Source organism: Eutrema salsugineum, unplaced genomic scaffold (assembly GCF_000478725.1).
Source record: "Eutrema salsugineum unplaced genomic scaffold, Eutsalg1_0 scaffold_2, whole genome shotgun sequence".
Lineage (NCBI taxonomy): Eukaryota > Viridiplantae > Streptophyta > Magnoliopsida > Brassicales > Brassicaceae > Eutrema > Eutrema salsugineum.
Window position 1 is genome coordinate 7,355,308 of NW_006256829.1, and position 18,780 is coordinate 7,374,087.

Sequence of the window (18,780 nt, forward strand, 5' to 3'; positions counted from 1 at the left end):
CTTTTCGTACCGAGGGAAGAAAAATATTCCGGAGTATCGAAACTATTTACTAGGTGTTTCGAGATGATGCATAATAACTTACTCACCATCTCTAACCAATAAAATTAACCACCATACGTGATGATGCATAATAACTTACTCAAAGTGAGACCATCTCTAACCAATAAAATTAACGAATCATATTTGCTTTGGAGCTATCTTTCATTTGGATTAAGCGTATTAGGCCACCGTAGAAGGAAGTAAGTTTTGGAGTTTTCAACAAAAAAGATAAAAGAAGAAACAACATATGCCAATATGACATAAGATACAAGAAGGCAAAATTTACAAAAAAACAAAACAAAAATATACTATCTAAGTAATAATGTCAAGTGAAACAAATATCTCTTATTGTTTCTACAGAGACACTACTACAATCACCTCTTCTTTTTTCGTTTTTTTTTTTCAAAATTGAGAAATTAGAAAATAATCCCTATATGTACAAAAAAAAAAGATTACAACTTTTGGGGAGAGGGCGAAACTCTGTTTAGATGAACGCGTCTTCTGTCAAAGCTATGGTTGTCTTGCAGAGAGAGATCCTGCACACCAAAATATATTTAAAAAAAAGGTCCAAGAAAAGAAAACACCACCAAGAAAAATATACTTAAAAATTTAGAGTGGTGGGCTTCACTTGGTTGATCTTGGTTTTGGTCTCTTCCCCAGAAGAAGACATACACAAAAATTTAGGTCAAGATTTAAGGATCATATGCTCAGTGGCAAGCATATGATATGTGCTCTGCTCTTCGTCTCTACAAATAACATTAGTGAGACTTGTTTTCTTTCTGGCTGGTGATTGAATCCTTTGCTCGGAAATCGTCTATGCTACGGTATTCTTCCTTCAGTAGCTTCTCTAGCTCAGGGTGCTTCTTTATCGGTTCTTTCTGGCCTTGATAGTGGTGGAATGCCCTGCACAAGAGAGGATTTGGTCTTTAGAACACAAATCAACCAAACATTTTCTATAAACTAAAAGAGTAAATAATCTCTAGAGACATCATCACCAAGAATCACATTCCATAACAGGAATTCAGTAGCCCTTACCAATATTTCTCCAAGCCATATAGATTTCCCTTGTGGTAGAAGTCAAGCGTTTGCTGCTCAAAGTCCTTATAAAGATCCTCATCGAACTTCTTCTCCAGACCATAACTGAAATCATAGGGCAGAGCAGTATTGGTGAGACTGGGTTTAAACTAGGAAGCTTATCCGCAGTAAACAGATGGGAAACAGAAAAGCACGTCTAACATGCATGTATTACCTATAAAACCTAAAGAGACACTCCAGCCCATAGTTGTAATTGTCAGCTGCATCCTCAAGAGCAAACTTCTGGAAATCTTCATACATAGACGGAACAAACGTGTCTCTGAGGAAATATGACCAAAATCGGTACAAATGATTCATTTCCTACAAACAGAACAGCCAGAATTCAGACACATTTCCAGAAAACAGGGTTAGGATCTCTAATCAGACTAACGTGAAAGTATGAGTTGTATGTAACAGTTATTGCGTGTTTCATTTGAAGTGCATTGATGACGGCAAAAAAAAAAAAAATTCCAATGGAGGTTGATATGAAATTGACCTCACTGCATCCGCTGCCCTGCTTCTTTCTTTCGCTTAAGCACCGCTTGCGATACTTCAAGTACCTATGGGTAGAAAGAAATAAAATAAATGAGACTAGAAGACCCAAAGATACAATCTTATCCTCCCAAAAGAAATGCTTCATACAATTAACTCAAGTTTTGTAACCGAATAACTAAACTCACTTTTCTTGTTTAAACCCATTCTCTTCTAACAGTTGGTGGCTTGGATGTTGAAAAGGTGGAAATGATTTTGGTAAAGAGCCCACAGGTGGACTGCTGCCAGAGAGAGTGCACTGTGGCGATGAACTCAATTTCGAAAGCCTGGGGCTGTGAAACATCACACGACCAAAATTATCAAAAACATGTAAAAGGAAAAAAAAAAAGAATAAGTTGGGAATATCATGTAATTGCTAGGATATACTGACCCATGACTGTCTGGTGGTGTCGAACCATAGAAAAATCCAATGGAGCTACTAGGCGGACTCTCTGATGTACTTGCATGAGAACTGAGACTAGCCCCATGGTTCCTTATGTTGCTCGAGAAGAACCTCTTCGCATGGGCCATATGATGTTTGTGGACTCCCTTATTTTGCTTCCTCCGTAAATTAACGATGCCATGCTCATCACCTCCATCATTTGCTGCGGAATTTTCGCCTAATTTAGTGTTTGATAATCCTCCAGGTTTTACTTTTCCATCTCTGCTATCCAAATGGGAGTTATTCTTCCTACGACCAGATCGATTCTTTTTGAGTTCCTGTTTCATAGGTTGGTATTTAGAAATTAGCGTCCAGAAGAGGTAAATCATATCATTCTGGCTTAAAGATTCCTAACCTGCTCAAAGTAGTAAAGACCATCGTTTATTGTGGAGGCAAGCTCCTTAGGAATGTTTTTTGCTTTTGTCCCACTGATTCCAGTGCCATCATTTCTCCCGCTATTCTGTCCAGCATACAACGGAACATGAATACTTAATTCCACCAACAAAGTGTTCAAGTAAATATATAACATTTTGCATGTAATACCTGGGTAACAATTACAAGATTACTAATCTTATGATCATCAACAACCATATCCTCGTCTTCATCCTCAATCCTACATAAATTCAAATAACCAAAGCATTAACTCCAATACTTTCAAGTTCACATCCAAAAGAGGCATATTGTAGTACAGAGAGATGAAAGCAATATCAAGAGTAATCAAGTTGTGCACACACTACCTTTTGGACATGGAAAGTCCACTCTTTCTTGGGCTTTTATGCTCTAGATCTATTTCCTCATCAAGCAAGAACGTTTCTGAAAAATCGTCTGACAAGACATCCATCTTTCTTTGTTCGGCTGATGATGGTTTCTGCATATCACTTTCACAAACATTGGTACTTGAAGACTGAGCTCCCTGTACCACGCACATAAAAACTATGACTGGAGCAAAAATTGGCAGTTTTACAGAATTTCTCTATAAAAGGAAAAAAGGTCCTACCTCTGAAGAGCCGTCACACACAGAAGACTTTGAAGTACCCTTTGAATGGTTTCTAGGAGTATCTCTGCTTGTCATACTGTCTGAGGAATCTTTTTCACTGTCTCTACTTTTCTCCTCAGAGACTGACCTTTTGGATGCAGGAACCCAATTAAACCACCTGTCGCGCTTGCGTATCTTGTCACCCTGTAATAGTACTACTAGCATTTTAATTCTGGTCAAACAGATAAGAAAGAAAAAGAAATAGTACTATCAATAGACAATAGTTTTTAAACATGTATACTGCTTTGACAAAGACGGCAGGCCTTACAGCCGTAGAAACAAATCATGCACCCAATTAGGTTAGAAAAATCGAAGAGGGCTCAAAAGCTTCTTTAAATTATTCAGAGACAAAACTCTTACCAACATTTTTGGTGATAGCCTCACCACAGTAAAAGCACGCAATATAATCAAAGAAAACAAAATTTTCAAAGAAATAAAATTATATAATCCCACCAACATGTGTTATAACAAACCCCATTCACAAAAGCACGACCTTATCATGTAAACCAGGAAAAAACAGAAAATACTTGTTATTACGAAAAGAAGCAAGTTGGCTTATGGTAGTCTGACCTGAACTTCAACAGAATTAGAAAATCCCAACGCATAGACTATAAAGTCTACATCCATGGTCATCGCCTTAACCTGTAATTCATGAGTGAAAATAGACAAATTTAAAGAAACACATTTGAGTAAAACACAAACGAAAAATGAGATTAATGTAATAGATAGCAAGTCAAGCTCGTTTTCCGAGTTTTACCCTTTTGAAGTCAGCTATAATTTTTGTGGAAACCCATCCTTGTTCATCCATCAAGGAAATGAGGTAATGATCATGCTGAAGATTTTCATCACTGGCAAAAAGAATAAATATACGGAAGGTGAGCACAGCAAGATGAGGTGCCATTCTATGAACCAGCAAAGATGGAATCAAGACATGGAAATACTCCAAGAAATTCTCAGAGGCACAGCAAAAGAGTCAGCTGAACATAATTTTAAAAGCGGAAAATATATTGATGTAGAAGCATAACTTGCCTGAAATAATATTCTATTTGTTTTACGACTCTTTCCCTTAAGTCGTGTTTCTCTGGAGACAGTACTGGAGGACCCTGGTTAACAGGGTATGGACCTAAACGTGGAGGATAACCTCTTATAGCTCCAGGGGGTGGAACCGGCAAGTAGAAAACAGGCCCTACGTCGAATGAGGAAACAAAAACAGCAATCATGCACCAGAAATGAACAGCTATCCTCTATCGTAACGCCAACTATGTTCAATCAAGAGTAAGACAATTATAATTTATCAGCTGATATCAGCCAGTTCCTTCAAAAAAAATTGATAAAGAATCAATAACCTACCGGGGAAGCCTGGACCTGAATTAACCAGGAAACCAGGAGTAGGACCCATATATGGAGGTCTCATGAAATTCCTCGGTCCAGCGCCGTGTGGCATGTTTCTTGGGTCAAAACCCCTCTGATGCTTCCAAGGCTGTCCAGGGTCCCCTTGAGGAGCTGGCAGCACAGGTGGAAGAGGGGAAGTTTGAACGTGCTTTTCATTGCCAGACTCTGCAACAGGAGGAACCGGAGCTCCAGGAATCGGGTAGGGAGGATAAGGACCATATTGATAATCCGGACCAGTAGCATGCGGTAGAGGCACCATAGGTGGAAAAGGAGGTGGATGATAAGGCATAGCGTGCCCGACATAAGGAGGAGGAGGAGGAGGAACATTTTGGTTGCTCCTCGAACAGGGTTTTGAGTGACGGCCAGATGGATTCTTGTGTGCAGGATTACCCTTTCCACCAGGCTTAGACTTCGCTTGACCAGCTACAGCCTACACATCAAACAAGAAACTTTCCAGCATCACTCAAAGTGTATGCTACAAAAATCAATACTAATGAAGGTGAATCACAAAAATCACGTTGTCATTAGTGGTGAACCTTTCAACCCAAGTAAAGGTAAACCACACTTACAACAAAATGTTATAACCATCATGCATCGAATTCGATAAAAACCCAATTCAATCAAGATTCAAAGTTATGAAGTAGCGTATCTCCAACTAAAACAGTCACGAGAAAATATCAATACTCAGTATCGGACAAATTTCAGCTCTACCATAGTACAACGCAGCACCAATAAGCACAATCCAGCGAAATCAAGCAAAAACGGAATAGAGTAGGCTAATGACTAACCTGAGTAGGAGTTGGGCTTGAGGTCGGAATGGTTTTAGACGGAGGAGCCGCCACAGGAGGATTCTTAGGACGCGGCTGTTGCGCGTCGGCGAGCGCTGGCCACGAGTGAGCACCCATTACCGGAGCTTCGACACTCTCGGCAGGAGAAGCCGTTGTTTTCCACGGAGACTTAGTCCCACAACCACCGACGCGGCCGATCACTTCTCGATCATCGGCCAATGATCCCTCAGTCTCCGCCATCATCAGAAACTCAAGAGGTAAACACTCAAATTAAACTCAGCGGAATTGGAATCAAAACACGGATGCAATTCAATTGGATCAAGAAAAAACAGAACAAGGAGTGCAGGATCGTGAGGAGAAGACGCAATGTGATAAGAGAAGTTGAGAGCCCCAAAGCAAGTATGGAAGACGAAGAAGAAAGAAGTGTCTGTGTTTTTGGGTGGCGCTCTTTTAAGAGTAAGCAATGACCATACCGTAAAACACTTAAACAGCGAAACCCTAGTCCTACCTTTTTTTCCTTTTTTCTATTCTTTTTGACAAAATTAAGACATGAAAATCTTTTAATTGTATATTTGTCCCTTAATGTTTAATTGTATATTTTGTATACAATAAAATATTAGACTGACCTATTGTGATCTCCATTTGATCTAGTAAACATCGTTAGTCTCTGTTTAATCTAGTAAACATCGTTATTCTCTGTTTTATATAAAAAAATAGAGAGCCTGTTATATCGTCTTCCAATTCCATTGACAATAATGATTGATGGGTGGAACGATAGAAACTACTTTTCAAGAGGAAGAAATCAATATGAATGATCAATGTCGAAAATAGAGGTCATAATTGATAATCGAACAAAATTTTATTTGAGTTAGTTTATGTTTTATTTGGCTTGAAAAAGAAGAAGCAAGATCAAAAATAGAGCCCACAGTTGTATGTGTTTTTAACTAGTGATTAGTGTTCAATTCTAGTAAAAACATGTGATGTTGTGGAACGAGTCAAACAAAACAAAAATGGCAAAGAGATTCATAGTGTTGTGGGAGAAATCTAACGCAATTAGTTTGATTTTGAATTTGTCGAAATTAGAACTGGACAGGAACATATTTAAGAAGATAACGAGGGTTTAGATAATGAATCCGACAATGAATATATATAATGGTATTACTCTAGAATATAAATAAGGTGATAGGCAATTATATTTAGTTGGAAGAGTTCTTTGAAATCGCTGCAGATGATGGTGTTACAATGACGAATAATATCTTAGTTCTCTCCGATTAAACAATACTTAATCAAGGCTCGAATGAGATTTCTTTTTTTTATAAAAAAATTCCTCTTGAGAATGATATTTTACAATGCATCAAAGGTCAAATTGTGATATTCATGAGGATATGTATTGTTCACTTGATAATGGTTTGAACAATGTGTGTGAATATATTGATAACCATGTGTATAGGAAATCCAGTTCTTCCAAGGTTTTTGAAAATGCCAATGATATTCACAATTGTTTGAAGAAGATTTGAGGTTGGATAAATAAACATAGTTCAAAAGAATTGATGAAGCAAGTGAAGAAAGTCTTATTGCAACTTGCAAGTTTACATTTGTTTTGAACCCCTCGAAACTTCCTCTGAATTCTTTTTGACCAATATAATTAGTTGGATGAAGCTTTTCTGAGATGAGATATAAAATGTGAGCTTTTAGCTGATATGTTGATAATTCTAGAATTAATCCAATTTCCATAATTTTTTTTTTATATATTGAAAATAATGTCAAGCAGTTTTGTTGGGTTTCTCTTGCACTAGGAAACTATCATAATGATTCTTTTTTGAGGCAATATATTTATATATATATATGTTATATATAATTGAAAGTCAACTCTCTCTATATAAGTGACACGTCAGAAGAAAGTGACACCTATATTTATAAAATTTTAATATTAAATTTTAAATCATTAAAATAATTTAAATTTATTTATTTTATTAATTAACTCTTAAATAACATTTATGTAAATATTAAACAATAATTTCTATTATAATTAAGTAAAAATTGATAAATATTTATTTATCTTTATATAACTTTAGATTACTTAATATTATTCAATATATATTTTAAATTAAAATTTCAAAATTATTTATAATAACGTATTAACAAATGATAATTATATTTATTTTTATGAAAATATAAATTTGAAATAATTGAAAGAAAAAACCGCACATTATGTGTGAGTATTCACCTAGTATATATAAAACGAGAAATTTGGCATAGAACAAATTTCTCTTCCCAAAATAGACATGCGTAGTTTTCTTTATCAAATTGTAGAATATACTGCATTATATCTAGCTTAATACTATTTATCTTTTATAATTTTATAGCTCAACCTATACATTCTAGATGTATTTTAACTATTAACCATATTCTTTTTGCTCATTTCATATGGTTATCAAGAGTATTATATATCTTCATTCCAAATACTAGAATGGATAAACTTCCTACTTAAAAAGACATTATACAGTAAAACCTCTATAAATTAATAATGTTGGGACCACGATATTTTATTAATTTATCGTGATATTAATTTATACAGAAAAATTATTTTTCGCCTATTTTTTTTTTAAAAAAATTCTTTCATTGGTGTTATATTTAAGAATCTTAACTCATATGCTTATAAAATGATATGCACAAACTTAAATTATGATTACTAATCATAGTAGTCGCAATAGAATAGTTATTTCTATTTGTTAATTATGGACTGAATTATCTATGTAAGAATATAATGTTTATTAGTACAAAATTTAGAAAACATTATGGTTATTATCCTTAATGTTGGTGTTGAAATTTAAATACCTAATATATTTCAAAACAGTTATGCGTAAAAAAATCAATTATCATATCTAAAGTTTTTACAAATTTTAAATGAAGATTAAAAAATAACATTATATAAAAGTTATTGATGTAAACAAGTAAAGAGATGATTTTCAATAAAATTTCAAATTTAAATAAAAAATAACACATTAATCATATTTTAGTATATTATATCTTACCTATATATACATAAATTTATATAATTATTAATTTATGTTTATGTTGGGACCATATTTTTACAGAGGAATTTCAAAAAAATTATTATCTTATTATCTTATCGAATTTGATGAATTAGTTCGATTCGGGACTAAAGAAATTTATTAATTTATAGTAATTATTAATTTATCGAGTATTAATTAAAGTTTTAATGATTGCAATATTTTAAGGAGAAAAGAAAATATAAGTGGATCATTATCTACTTTTTGAACGCCAGGTCACTCGTTTATCCATTTGGTACAGATTTTAATGATATCTCAGGGCCTTTTCGCAAAATCTCTTCTCGCTACCAATGGCATTCCTCGTAATTAATCCCAAACCTCAGGGTCCTTTCCTTATCTCCTCCTCTTCGTCCTCCCTCCATTTTTCTTCACGTCTGGTTTTCCTCCCTCTCTCTCTCCTCTTTGTTTCTCTCGCTCTCTCTCACTTCTGTGATTTGGGTTTCAGATGGGAAATGCGAACGTCAAAGAAGAAAACGCCGTCTCTAGCGTCGATGCAGATGCCACCTCATCTTCGACGAGATCCAACGGCGGTGATCCTTCCTCCCGAAGTCGTCCTCGTCGTCCTTCCTCAGACTCTATGAACAGTTCTCCTCCCGGAAGTCCCGCTCGATCTCCATCTCCTTTCTTATTCTCTCCTCAGGTTCCCTTCTCTCTCTCTCTGTATGTGTGTGTCTATATCTATGTTTATCGTTGAATTTGATGTTTGGGTTTGGATGATGCGATTTAAACATTGTTGAACTTTCGTTGAAGGTAAAAATAGATTTTCCGCCTTCTGATTCTCTCATTGAATGAGAAATAGGTGACTTGACTTTTCATATGTTCCACTCGTTCAGAGTTTTCTTCACTAGATTTGCTCAGGATCCAAAAACTTAATTTCCAGCTTTGTATGAGTGAACTCTTTTCGTAAAGCAGAATTGCATTTGATTTGTATTTTGTCTCTTGGTATTTGAGAACACAAAACGCTAGGAACTGAAAAACTTGTTGCTCTTCCTTAGGTTTACCTGCGGGAAAGAATTAGTTAACCTTGTTTCTAAGGCCATTTCCTTAGGTGTGTTAGATATTCTGTGCTAGAGAATCTTCTTTTTGTCATCTTGGTTCTGCCATCCTGAGATAATGCACAGTGTGGGAAAGTTTCGAGCTGTCGTAGAAGGTGTTAATTCGGTTTCCTTGATACGCTCTCTTGTCCTTATTTGTCGCTGAACCTCATCTTATGAATGTTGATGTCTCTTTTTGAGTCTTTGTGTAATGTATATATGCTTTCATTGTGAAGAGAGCAAGCTTGCGAGACTAAGCACTTTTGTGAGTGAAATCTTGTGTATGAAGAAATTGGACTTGACTCGGTTTTGTCAGTTGGTTCTTGAATAGTCGAATTCTCCCGTAAATGAGAAGTTTAAAATTTATTCTTTATTCGCTTTTTCTATGCTGATTTGATTTTCCTGCTACTCTTTGGTCCTTACTGGTTGCTGATGCTCGACTCTTGATATGAATTTGTGAATTGTGGTGTCCCTTACTGAGTATTTTGTATAATGTTCATTTGCCTTTATTTTTGAAGGGGATGGCAAGCTTGTTCATTTCTGAGCCCCTTTTAAATTTAAACACGCAGAGCTTGAATTCACTTGAACGAATTAGAGATTGTGGTTGTTTCTTCATTCTTCTCATTGTTCTTAATATGTGAACAGCAGTGAAGGAAAAACCTTAAGAAAAATTGATCCGGTTTATCAGGGTTTGGTGGGAATAGTAAGATAACTTTTCCTAGTCAGGTCTTTATAGTAAATTTCTCATTCTATTGTTTGCTCTGTTCATTATCTCGCTCTTTTTTCTTTTCAGCTGACATTGTTATTCCACCTTACATCTAACACAATTGGCACAACTATGCGTCACGTCTTCCATTGTTTAGGCATAACATGTGTACCTAATGGCTGCATTTCGTGTCAGATGGTAGTACATTCGCAAATTCTTCTCGCACTTGGTTTGAAAAATCTCACGGCTCAATGTTTATGTGCATATATCAGGTTCCCGTGGCTCCATTGCAGAGGGCAAACGCTCCTCCTTCGCCTAATAAAATCCAATGGAACCAGTCTCCAAGAGTTTTTGATAATCCAGGAGAGCAAGGAATCCCTACCATCATTACATGGAACCAGGGAGGTAATGATGTGGCAGTGGAAGGATCATGGGACAACTGGAGATCAAGGTATAAATTGATTTGTTTATCGTGAACTTGCTCTCGAGCTTTCCACTAATACGTATATATTGCATTCCCCAGGAAAAAGCTGCAGAAATCTGGAAAAGACCACTCAATTCTCTTTGTCCTTCCATCTGGGATATACCACTACAAGGTGATAGTCGATGGTGAATGCAAACACATCCCAGATTTACCCTTTGTATCAGACGAAATGGGCAATGTCTGTAACATTCTCGATGTTCATGTAAGTAATCTTCCCAACTCTTCGTTCATGTTAAACCTGTCAATCAATCTACACTGTGTAACAGTATCTGGAATCATGATGCAGAACTTTGTGCCAGAAAACCCAGAAAGCATAGTGGAGTTTGAGGCACCACCGTCACCTGATCATAGCTACGGTCAAGCCCTCCCAACTGCAGAAGATTACACAAAAGAGCCACTCGCGGTGCCACCTCAGCTTCACCTAACACTTCTTGGCACAACTGAAGAAACAGCCATAGCCTCAAAGCCTCAGCATGTGGTGCTTAACCATGTGTTCATAGAGCAAGGATGGACTCCTCAATCCATTGTAGCTTTGGGATTAACCCACAGGTTCGAGTCTAAGTACATAACTGTTGTCCTCTACAAGCCGCTCACACGGTAAACCTAAAACCTAAATCCAATCCCACAACTTATTTTTTCTTCACCTCTCAAATGTGTGAAAACTCTCTTTTGTTCATAGTGAGTGCCCAACATTTCCGAGTTTATTAACCTCTTTCTTCCCTGGTTTGGTGCTTTATGTACAAAGCTTCTCAATGTAACAAAGAAAAAAAATGAGATTTTCAGTTGTTTTTTCTGTAAAACACGTTCCCTAATAATGGCTGTAACAAGTTGATCGGCTAGCAACCAAACACTTAGTTCATGTTAGTTGAAGAGAAATCGAACCAGTTAAAAGGTTAACAAAATAATCGAATAATTTCTAATAATAATAAAACAAAAAGAGAAATGGAAAAAAAGAAAAAAGAAGAAAGTATTTCTAGACTCGCTCATGAATCCACGTCGTCGGATTTTGTTCTTTTTTTGTTTGAAAATGTAATTTATGTAATTTGGATTTTGGATAAGAGAAAGATAGAGAGATTAAAGAGCGTGAGATAAAGTGAGCCACACGATGGAGTATGGAGGAAGAAGCATCGGTCGAGTAATTGAGACGGGTCAAGTTGCAGAAGCCATGAGAGTCTCTTTCCATTTACTTTCTCCAGGCGACGCTCGACCTCCTCTTCTCTGCATTGTCGCTGATACTTCCTTTCTTGCCACACACACACTAGTTTCTTCTCTCTCTCTCTCTCCCTCCATGCGGAATTTCTCCTTACGATAACCGAATTCTCCGCCATTGATTTATGAATTCTCCTTCAAAAGTTTTGACTTGCTGCATGCGACTTCAACTCTAGCTGCTTCCGTTTTTCTCGGGATACTCCAGCCAATTCATTCGCAGGTGTGTTCCCATGTTTTGCTTTAATTCGAAAAGTGTTGACTGTTCTGTTGGATTCTGTAGAAATAAAATCCTAACATCGAGATTACATTGTCAAGAAACAGCTTGTGGAAGATTAAGAGGTGAATTCTGAGGTGATGAGTGAGCCAAAGGCCAAGCGTTGGGTTGGGAAATATGAGGTTGGAAGAACGATTGGCGAGTGTAGTTTTGCGAAAGTGAGGTATGCTCAGGATTCTGAGACAGGAGAACCCGTGGCTCTGATGATCCTTGATAAAGACAAGGTTCTCAAGCATAAGATGGCTCAACAAGTAATTTCCTTTCGCATCCCTGTTTTTACATACCTCCTCCTCTCTTGTCCACTGATATGCCGACTGAGATTCACAGATTGATTCGTCTTCAATCCGTGAGTGTGATGTGTGACTTTCGCATTCTCTTTTACAGATAAAGAGGGAGATTTCTACAATGAAGCTGACAAACCATCCAAATGTAGTGCGGCTGTATGAGGTCTCTTTCCGTGCCCCAACTTTTCTCTACGTATCTCTATTTTCCTATTTCTAGCTGGGAATTAGGGTCTCTTTGGAGTTGAAGCAAATCTTTTATAAGCTACTTTAAAGAAATAATTGATATCATTCTAGGTTTTGGCGAGCAAGGGGAAGATTTATATTGTCCTAGAGTTCATCAGTGGTGGAGAGCTTTTTGACAAAATTGTGAGTTTTCCCTCTCCCTCCAAAAAACCTTTAACTTGTATCTGATGTATCCTTTGGTGTTTGAATCATGCATCGAATGCCTCATGTTCAGCTTAGAAGTTCCTGTATCTTACAGATGAAAGTATAGTATTTTTGGTTTTTTTAAGCAATGCATTAAATTTGAACTTGTGAAGAAAAATGATGGGCGCATGAAAGAAGAGGAAGCACGGAGATATTTCCAGCAGCTTATCAATGCAGTTGATTACTGCCATAGCAGAGGAGTGTACCACAGAGACTTGAAGGTACTCTAAATGTTTTGGTAACGCTTGGTGCCCAATTTTGCAGGGTGGATTTCTTTTAAGTACAGCAAATTGATGCCTAAATTTTTTATTCTTTACTTCTCTCAATTCAGCCGAAAAACTTGCTTCTTGATGCTCAAGGAAATCTGAAAGTCTCTGGTTTTGGATTCAGTGCCTTGTCCCAACAAGTCAAGGTAACCACTGAATTTGATTCTCTTACCATCCGTTGATTTGCCTGAGTTCCTTTTGAGTTGTCCTTGTCTGATTTTAATGAATGTGCCTAAAGTTCAGTAGCGATCTTAACATTGATTAGATTAACAAATATCTAGTAAGATTCATAACACCATTAACTAAATATGTCCATGGTTAACTAATTGGCGGTATTCTAAATAGCTTCCATTTTGTCTTGTCCCAAGGCTCTTAATGATCAAGGCTACGACGGGGCAACCGCAGACTTGCGGTCTTGTGGAGTGATACTCTTTGTACTACTTGCTGGGTACTTGCCTTACAAGGATTCCAATCTCATGACGTTGTACAAGAAGGTAAGAAGTTTTGTAATATATTTTTAGCTTTTCCCTCACCAGTAGCTGAGATTCCATTTTCTATGTTGCACTTTTTTCATTGTTTCAGATCTCATCTGTTGAATTCAGTTTCCCTCCTTGGCTCTCGTCTGGTGCTAAGAACTTGATCGTCCGAATCTTGGATCCAAATCCTATGACTGTAAGTTTATTCCACCTTACCACTGCTTTCAAGATCTAAATATATCATCCTTTTGTGTCGTTCTGTCGAACCCCAATACCTTAACTTGCCTTTATTCTGAGACCATTAGGCGGGTTAGAGGTTATCAGAAATCTGGTGGAAATTTCATGCCTAAACGCTAATGGAAAACTTGAGAGATCATTCAACAGAGACATAGTGGCAGTGATTTATTCTCCCTTTGGTTTTTTAGCACTAGAAATCAAATATATCAATTTACTACATTTTTCTTATCTTGAAATTTGATATATAGTATTGGTCTAAACTGTACATTTAACTGTCCCAAGTAATCTTGTGGACCATAATAGACAGATTAGAAAGCATAATTGAGAAGCTGAAACTCTGCTGACTCTTTCCTTTTCTTCCCATTCCATTACCTGATATAAGCTACTCCTAGCAATCTATCATTTGTCTAAAATGATCAAAAGTTATATGGCCCTCTTGCAGTTGTTAGTCACATGGATAAGCGCATTTTATAAGCATACTAAGTAGATGCTTTATTTGTGCCTTGCATGTAGAACTTGATCATTCAAAACATCCGCGGATAGATTAACACCACTCGTTTTGATTTCAGTGTTGGAACTGATTGTTTTTGTTAATTTGCCAGCGTATCACAATTCCAGATATTATGGAAGATGAGTGGTTCACTAAAGATTACAAGCCAGCGGTGTTTGAAGAGAAGAAAGAAGCAAATTTGGCTGATGTGGAAGCCGTTTTTAAAGATCCCGAAGTGAGTCATTTTACTATTCTGAGATCTGTAGGATAATTGAGTTAGAGGGTTTAATCATCTGGAAATTATCACCTAGAGTCCAGACTTGTTTATGTTTAGAGTGCTCATACACTTACAGAGGTGTCCTGTTACGTGGAATTTAGAGAATCAGATTCAAATATCAAACTTCGTTGTCACTATCCCCAATTTCAGAATACGATTGTGCTAAGAAATGTCATATTTGTATTGCTTAGTTGAATATGAAGAGAAGTTTGAGATAACGGATGCTTTTCCTTCACAGGCTGTGACAGTGCAATTGAGGTCGTATCCTTGTGTGATATGTTCAGGTGGTACTACTTGTGGCGATGTTCGTTCAAGGACCAAACTGATGAATGGTTTGATAGAACGAGGGAGACCTCAAGAGGCTCATTCCATTTTCAACACACTTATCGAAGAAGGTCACAAGCCAAGCATCATCACATACACCACTCTTGTAACTGCATTGACCCGTCAAAAGCATTTCCACTCTCTCCTCAACCTCATCTCCAAAGTCGAGAAAAACGGCCTCAAACCCGACACCATTCTCTTCAACGCCATCATCAACGCCTCTTCCGAGTCTGGAAATCTCGACCAAGCAATGAAGATCTTTGAAAAAATGAAGGAAAGCGGATGTAAACCCATAGCAAGTACGTTTAATACACTCATTAAAGGATATGGCAAAATCGGTAAGCTAGAGGAATCAACAAAACTCCTGGAGATGATGTTACGCGATGAAATGCTCCAACCAAACGACAGAACATGTAACATACTTGTCCAGGCGTGGTGTAACCAGAAGAGGATTGAAGAAGCATGGAACATAGTATATAAGATGCAATCTTATGGAGTAAAACCTGATGTAGTCACGTTTAACACGTTGGCAAGTGCGTACGCGCGGATCGGGTCAACATGTACAGCTGAGGATATGATCATACCAAGGATGTTACACAACAAAGTCAAACCGAATGTACGTACCTGCGGTATCATTATGAATGGCTACTGTGTAGAGGGAAAGATGGAAGAGGCTTTGAGGTTTTTCTATAGAATGAAGGAACTTGGAGTTCATCCAAATCTCTTTGTTTTTAACTCTCTAATCAAAGGCTTCCTTGACATCAACGATATGGATGGAGTTGGTGAGGTGTGCTTCAATTCATTAGCGCTTCAATTATTTCCTTCACGTCCCTTTTTTTTCTTTATATATAAGATACGGGTATGTTGATAATTACAGGTAGTGAATATGATGGAAGAATTCGGAGTAAGACCTGACGTGGTAACATTTAGCACGCTAATGAATGCATGGAGCTCTATAGGAGATATGAAAAGATGCGAAGAGATCTATGAAGATATGTTGGAAGGAGGAATAGATCCAGACAATCATGCATTTAGTATTCTTGCCAAAGGGTATGCTCGAGCTGGAGAGCCTGAAAAGGCGGAGCAAATCTTGAATCAGATGAGAAAATTCGGCGTTCGTCCAAATGTGGTAATCTACACAACGATCATAAGCGGTTGGTGCAGCGCTGGTGAAATGAAGAAAGCGATGCAGGTATATAACAAAATGTGCGGAAAAAATGGTTTATCGCCTAACTTGACTACTTACGAGACTCTAATATGGGGATTTGGGGAAGCGAAGCAGCCATGGAAAGCGGAAGAGCTTTTGAAAGATATGGAAGAGAAGAATGTTGTTCCCACAAGGAAAACGATGCAACTCATAGCTGATGCATGGAAAGCTATCGGTGTTTCTAATATTAGTGATGCCAATACAGTCGGCTCTTCTTTCTCAACTTCCTCCAAACTCAATATCCCAAATCATATCGTCTCGACGAGAAGTCCATTGTTCTTAAAGGGAATGCCTGAAAAACCAAAGCTATGCATCAAGTCCAAGTTTGGTTTGAGGAAGTCGAATGTTTTGGTGGTTTTGTGCAGAGACCAGATTGGGGATTTTGGGAGGTTTGCAAATTCATGTCGACTCGTTTTGCTTTAGAGATGGAGAGCCAAATTAAAGGGTAAGTAAAGCTAACCAAAGGTTGAGGAAGCAAACAATACATTTTCTGTACAAAATATTTTTAAAACAGTGAATGGAATATATGCTGTTTAATAGGCAGGAAAAATGAGATTTTTTTGATCGATAAAGAAAATTTGGCACCATTTAGAGCCAAGGCCTCTAACAATCCACCAATATCAAAAGGGTTTTCCCACTTTTAGTCCAACTTGTTAATACGTGTTGACTTTTTTAGTTGACCAATTTTTTACAGGTTAAAATCGGACGTCTGTGTATTTTCAACCACACAGCCGTCAATGGCAGCCAGTTTTAGAAGAACATTCCTTTCAAAGAAAGGACATAAATAAAAACAAATAATGATTAAGATCGAGTACCAATTGTCAAAGGATGAGCAAAAACATGAGTTCATACTTGGCATAACACTAAGGAGCTTAACAAAATCAAACAAATAAAAGGGGGGAAAGAAGCAAAAACATGTCCTAAAGAACACAACCAGAAATCAAGTCATGATGAAAATTCACTGTAAGACATCATAAATCGTTTTTCCCTTTTTTTAGGAGGCGTTAAGGCTTTTAAGAAGGGGTAAGATTCTCTCACTTAGCCATCATGACTTTAACGAATTCATCATAGTTGATCTGACCATCGCCATCAACATCAGCTTCTCGGATCATCTCATCAACTTCCTCATCAGTTAGCTTCTCCCCAAGATTTGTCATCACATGTCGAAGCTCTGCTGCGGATATGAAACCATTCTGGTCTTTATCAAAAACCCTAAAGGCTTCCTTGAGCTCTTCCTCTGAATCAGTGTCCTTCATTTTCCTTGCCATCAGGTTCAGGAACTCCGGGAAATCTATTGTCCCGTTCCCATCTGCATCAACTTCATTGATCATGTCTTGGAGCTCGGCTTCTGTTGGGTTTTGCCCTAGAGACCTCATCACGGTTCCAAGCTCTTTCGTGGTGATGCAACCTGCAACCAAAAAATCCAGGTACAAGCTTTAGAGACAGACATATATCCACTGTCAGATTTCACACCAGCAGTTTCCAAATACATTATCAGCTCTTTCTACTTTTGTTATAGCGACTGGTGATGGTGAAGATCTGAAAAAAAGTAAAAGAGAACGATATCTTCTACTAAGCTAACAAAGAAACTACATTTATACACACCAGAGATAATTAATCTTCTTAAGTCTTCCTAAAGTGTTAGGGTAAATGAAATATTCCCTCTTAACTCCGTGTTTCCTTATGTGCATTGTGCTAGGATATCTAGTAGATTTATATGTACTCTTGTTTTTTCAATAACAAAAGACACAATATTCTTCTCCTCTTTACATGGTACATATCTAGGCCCGGTTAAAAACCCTAGCCAGTTTGATCCATTGATCCCACGTCTCACCGAGCAAAGGGCAAAAAAAAAGCACAAGGTGCTAAAGATGATGCATTACAACAGAAGTTTGCAAGTTCTTCATCAATCAGAGCAGAAAAACATATAACATACTGGATGCCTCTCTACTTTTTTCAAATGATCAAACTACAATACGAATGAAGCTACCTATAAATTAGCTTTACTTGATATAGAAACATCTGCAACATCAAATCCATTTTCGCCATTTTACATTTGACACATAACCCCACCATTAACAACTCAATCTCAAAATATGGATACAACAAAAAAAACAAATTCATGAACAATTTCATTAATGCATCTTTTTCAGCTAGACTTGGTTCGATCCAATACAACACAACACTTGCCCAGAACGATCAGGTTAACAAACAAAACAAAAAAGTCGTCTCGATTGTTCCTATCAGAGATTAGCACAGACAAATAAATACGGGAAATGAACCAAAAATAAACCAGAAAAAAATGAAGCGACCGAGCGAGCAAGCAAACAAACACATGAATCGTTGCAAAAACTAGATCATTCACGAAATCAAGTGTAGCAAACACGGACTATATAGAAAAATGAAGATCAAGAATCGTCAACAAAAAAATCCACAACGCAACGATCGACGAGTAAACGAAGAAATAAACGAAAATAGCACAAAGATCTCTGACGAAAACATACCATCACCATCCTTATCAAACAGGCTAAACGCTTCCTTGAACTCTGAGATCTGGTCATCGGTGAGCTGGTCCGCCATTTTCCTTCAACCTTTTTGGAAATCCGAGAAAATTTTGCTTATTGAATTATATTATTCTCGTTACCTTGTAGTTCTGTAAGGAGCTTATAAAGAGAGCCCAACACATGGTTGGGCCTTTGAAGATGAAATA

At 37.2% G+C, this 18,780-nt stretch overlaps 4 protein-coding genes across 6 annotated transcripts; 2 read left to right on the forward strand and 2 right to left on the reverse strand.

Annotated features, from left to right (window-relative positions):
- Nucleotides 1–316: 316 nt before the first annotated feature.
- On the reverse strand, nucleotides 317–5,780 carry LOC18017420 (la-related protein 1A). Its single transcript, XM_006400623.2, has 16 exons — nucleotides 5,303–5,780; nucleotides 4,473–4,944; nucleotides 4,152–4,308; nucleotides 3,880–3,970; nucleotides 3,693–3,764; nucleotides 3,084–3,266; nucleotides 2,824–2,999; nucleotides 2,630–2,699; nucleotides 2,442–2,546; nucleotides 2,036–2,364; nucleotides 1,794–1,937; nucleotides 1,610–1,673; nucleotides 1,289–1,434; nucleotides 1,075–1,179; nucleotides 668–942; nucleotides 317–575 (listed from the first exon to the last, which is right to left on the reverse strand). Exons 1-15 carry the CDS (start codon nucleotides 5,543–5,545, stop codon nucleotides 798–800), a joined length of 2,502 nt encoding a protein of 833 aa, XP_006400686.1. The 5' UTR covers nucleotides 5,546–5,780; the 3' UTR covers nucleotides 317–575; nucleotides 668–797.
- A 2,947-nt stretch (nucleotides 5,781–8,727) lies between these two features.
- On the forward strand, nucleotides 8,728–11,382 carry LOC18017421 (SNF1-related protein kinase regulatory subunit beta-1). Its single transcript, XM_006400624.2, has 4 exons — nucleotides 8,728–9,016; nucleotides 10,389–10,567; nucleotides 10,640–10,802; nucleotides 10,887–11,382. The coding sequence occupies exons 1-4, from the start codon at nucleotides 8,822–8,824 to the stop codon at nucleotides 11,199–11,201; spliced, it is 852 nt and encodes a 283-aa protein (XP_006400687.1). The 5' UTR covers nucleotides 8,728–8,821; the 3' UTR covers nucleotides 11,202–11,382.
- A 315-nt stretch (nucleotides 11,383–11,697) lies between these two features.
- LOC18017422 (pentatricopeptide repeat-containing protein At5g21222) lies at nucleotides 11,698–16,904 on the forward strand. Of its 3 annotated transcripts, XM_024156135.1 has the most exons (12): nucleotides 11,698–12,029; nucleotides 12,131–12,334; nucleotides 12,468–12,530; nucleotides 12,662–12,733; nucleotides 12,907–13,014; nucleotides 13,125–13,205; nucleotides 13,428–13,553; nucleotides 13,642–13,731; nucleotides 14,375–14,497; nucleotides 14,778–15,650; nucleotides 15,741–16,515; nucleotides 16,765–16,904. In XM_024156135.1, the coding sequence occupies exons 2-11, from the start codon at nucleotides 12,164–12,166 to the stop codon at nucleotides 16,491–16,493; spliced, it is 2,460 nt and encodes an 819-aa protein (XP_024011903.1). In that variant the 5' UTR covers nucleotides 11,698–12,029; nucleotides 12,131–12,163; the 3' UTR covers nucleotides 16,494–16,515; nucleotides 16,765–16,904. The 3 variants fall into 3 exon arrangements, with proteins under 3 accessions (XP_024011903.1, XP_024011904.1, XP_024011902.1); XM_024156136.1 differs by lacking the exon at nucleotides 16,765–16,904 and having other exon boundaries at nucleotides 12,125–12,334; nucleotides 15,741–16,620; XM_024156134.1 differs by lacking the exon at nucleotides 16,765–16,904 and having other exon boundaries at nucleotides 15,741–16,620.
- LOC112086722 (calmodulin) lies at nucleotides 16,854–18,726 on the reverse strand. The gene is made up of 2 exons (XM_024156138.1): nucleotides 18,575–18,726; nucleotides 16,854–17,478 (listed from the first exon to the last, which is right to left on the reverse strand). The coding sequence occupies exons 1-2, from the start codon at nucleotides 18,648–18,650 to the stop codon at nucleotides 17,105–17,107; spliced, it is 450 nt and encodes a 149-aa protein (XP_024011906.1). The 5' UTR covers nucleotides 18,651–18,726; the 3' UTR covers nucleotides 16,854–17,104.
- Between the last annotated feature and the right edge of the window lie 54 nt (nucleotides 18,727–18,780).

What these genes read in the sequence shown, in the direction of transcription:
- LOC18017422 (XM_024156135.1), top strand. Translation starts at nt 12,164, where the DNA reads ATGAGTGAGCCAAAGGCCAAGCGTTGGGTTGGGAAATATGAGGTTGGA. An exon ending in ATGTAGTGCGGCTGTATGAG is followed by an intron (nt 12,531 to 12,661) that starts GTCTCTTTCCGT and finishes ATATCATTCTAG; the next exon opens with GTTTTGGCGAGCAAGGGGAA. An exon ending in TCATGACGTTGTACAAGAAG is followed by an intron (nt 13,554 to 13,641) that starts GTAAGAAGTTTT and finishes TCATTGTTTCAG; the next exon opens with ATCTCATCTGTTGAATTCAG.
- LOC112086722 (XM_024156138.1), bottom strand. Translation starts at nt 18,650, where the DNA reads ATGGCGGACCAGCTCACCGATGACCAGATCTCAGAGTTCAAGGAAGCG. An exon ending in GTTTGATAAGGATGGTGATG is followed by an intron (nt 17,479 to 18,574) that starts GTATGTTTTCGT and finishes TTTTGGTTGCAG; the next exon opens with GTTGCATCACCACGAAAGAG.
- LOC18017421 (XM_006400624.2), top strand. Translation starts at nt 8,822, where the DNA reads ATGGGAAATGCGAACGTCAAAGAAGAAAACGCCGTCTCTAGCGTCGAT. An exon ending in TGGGACAACTGGAGATCAAG is followed by an intron (nt 10,568 to 10,639) that starts GTATAAATTGAT and finishes TGCATTCCCCAG; the next exon opens with GAAAAAGCTGCAGAAATCTG. An exon ending in GTAACATTCTCGATGTTCAT is followed by an intron (nt 10,803 to 10,886) that starts GTAAGTAATCTT and finishes ATCATGATGCAG; the next exon opens with AACTTTGTGCCAGAAAACCC.
- LOC18017420 (XM_006400623.2), bottom strand. Translation starts at nt 5,545, where the DNA reads ATGATGGCGGAGACTGAGGGATCATTGGCCGATGATCGAGAAGTGATC. An exon ending in CAAGCCCAACTCCTACTCAG is followed by an intron (nt 4,945 to 5,302) that starts GTTAGTCATTAG and finishes TTTGATGTGTAG; the next exon opens with GCTGTAGCTGGTCAAGCGAA. An exon ending in ATCTTGTAATTGTTACCCAG is followed by an intron (nt 2,547 to 2,629) that starts GTATTACATGCA and finishes TATGCTGGACAG; the next exon opens with AATAGCGGGAGAAATGATGG.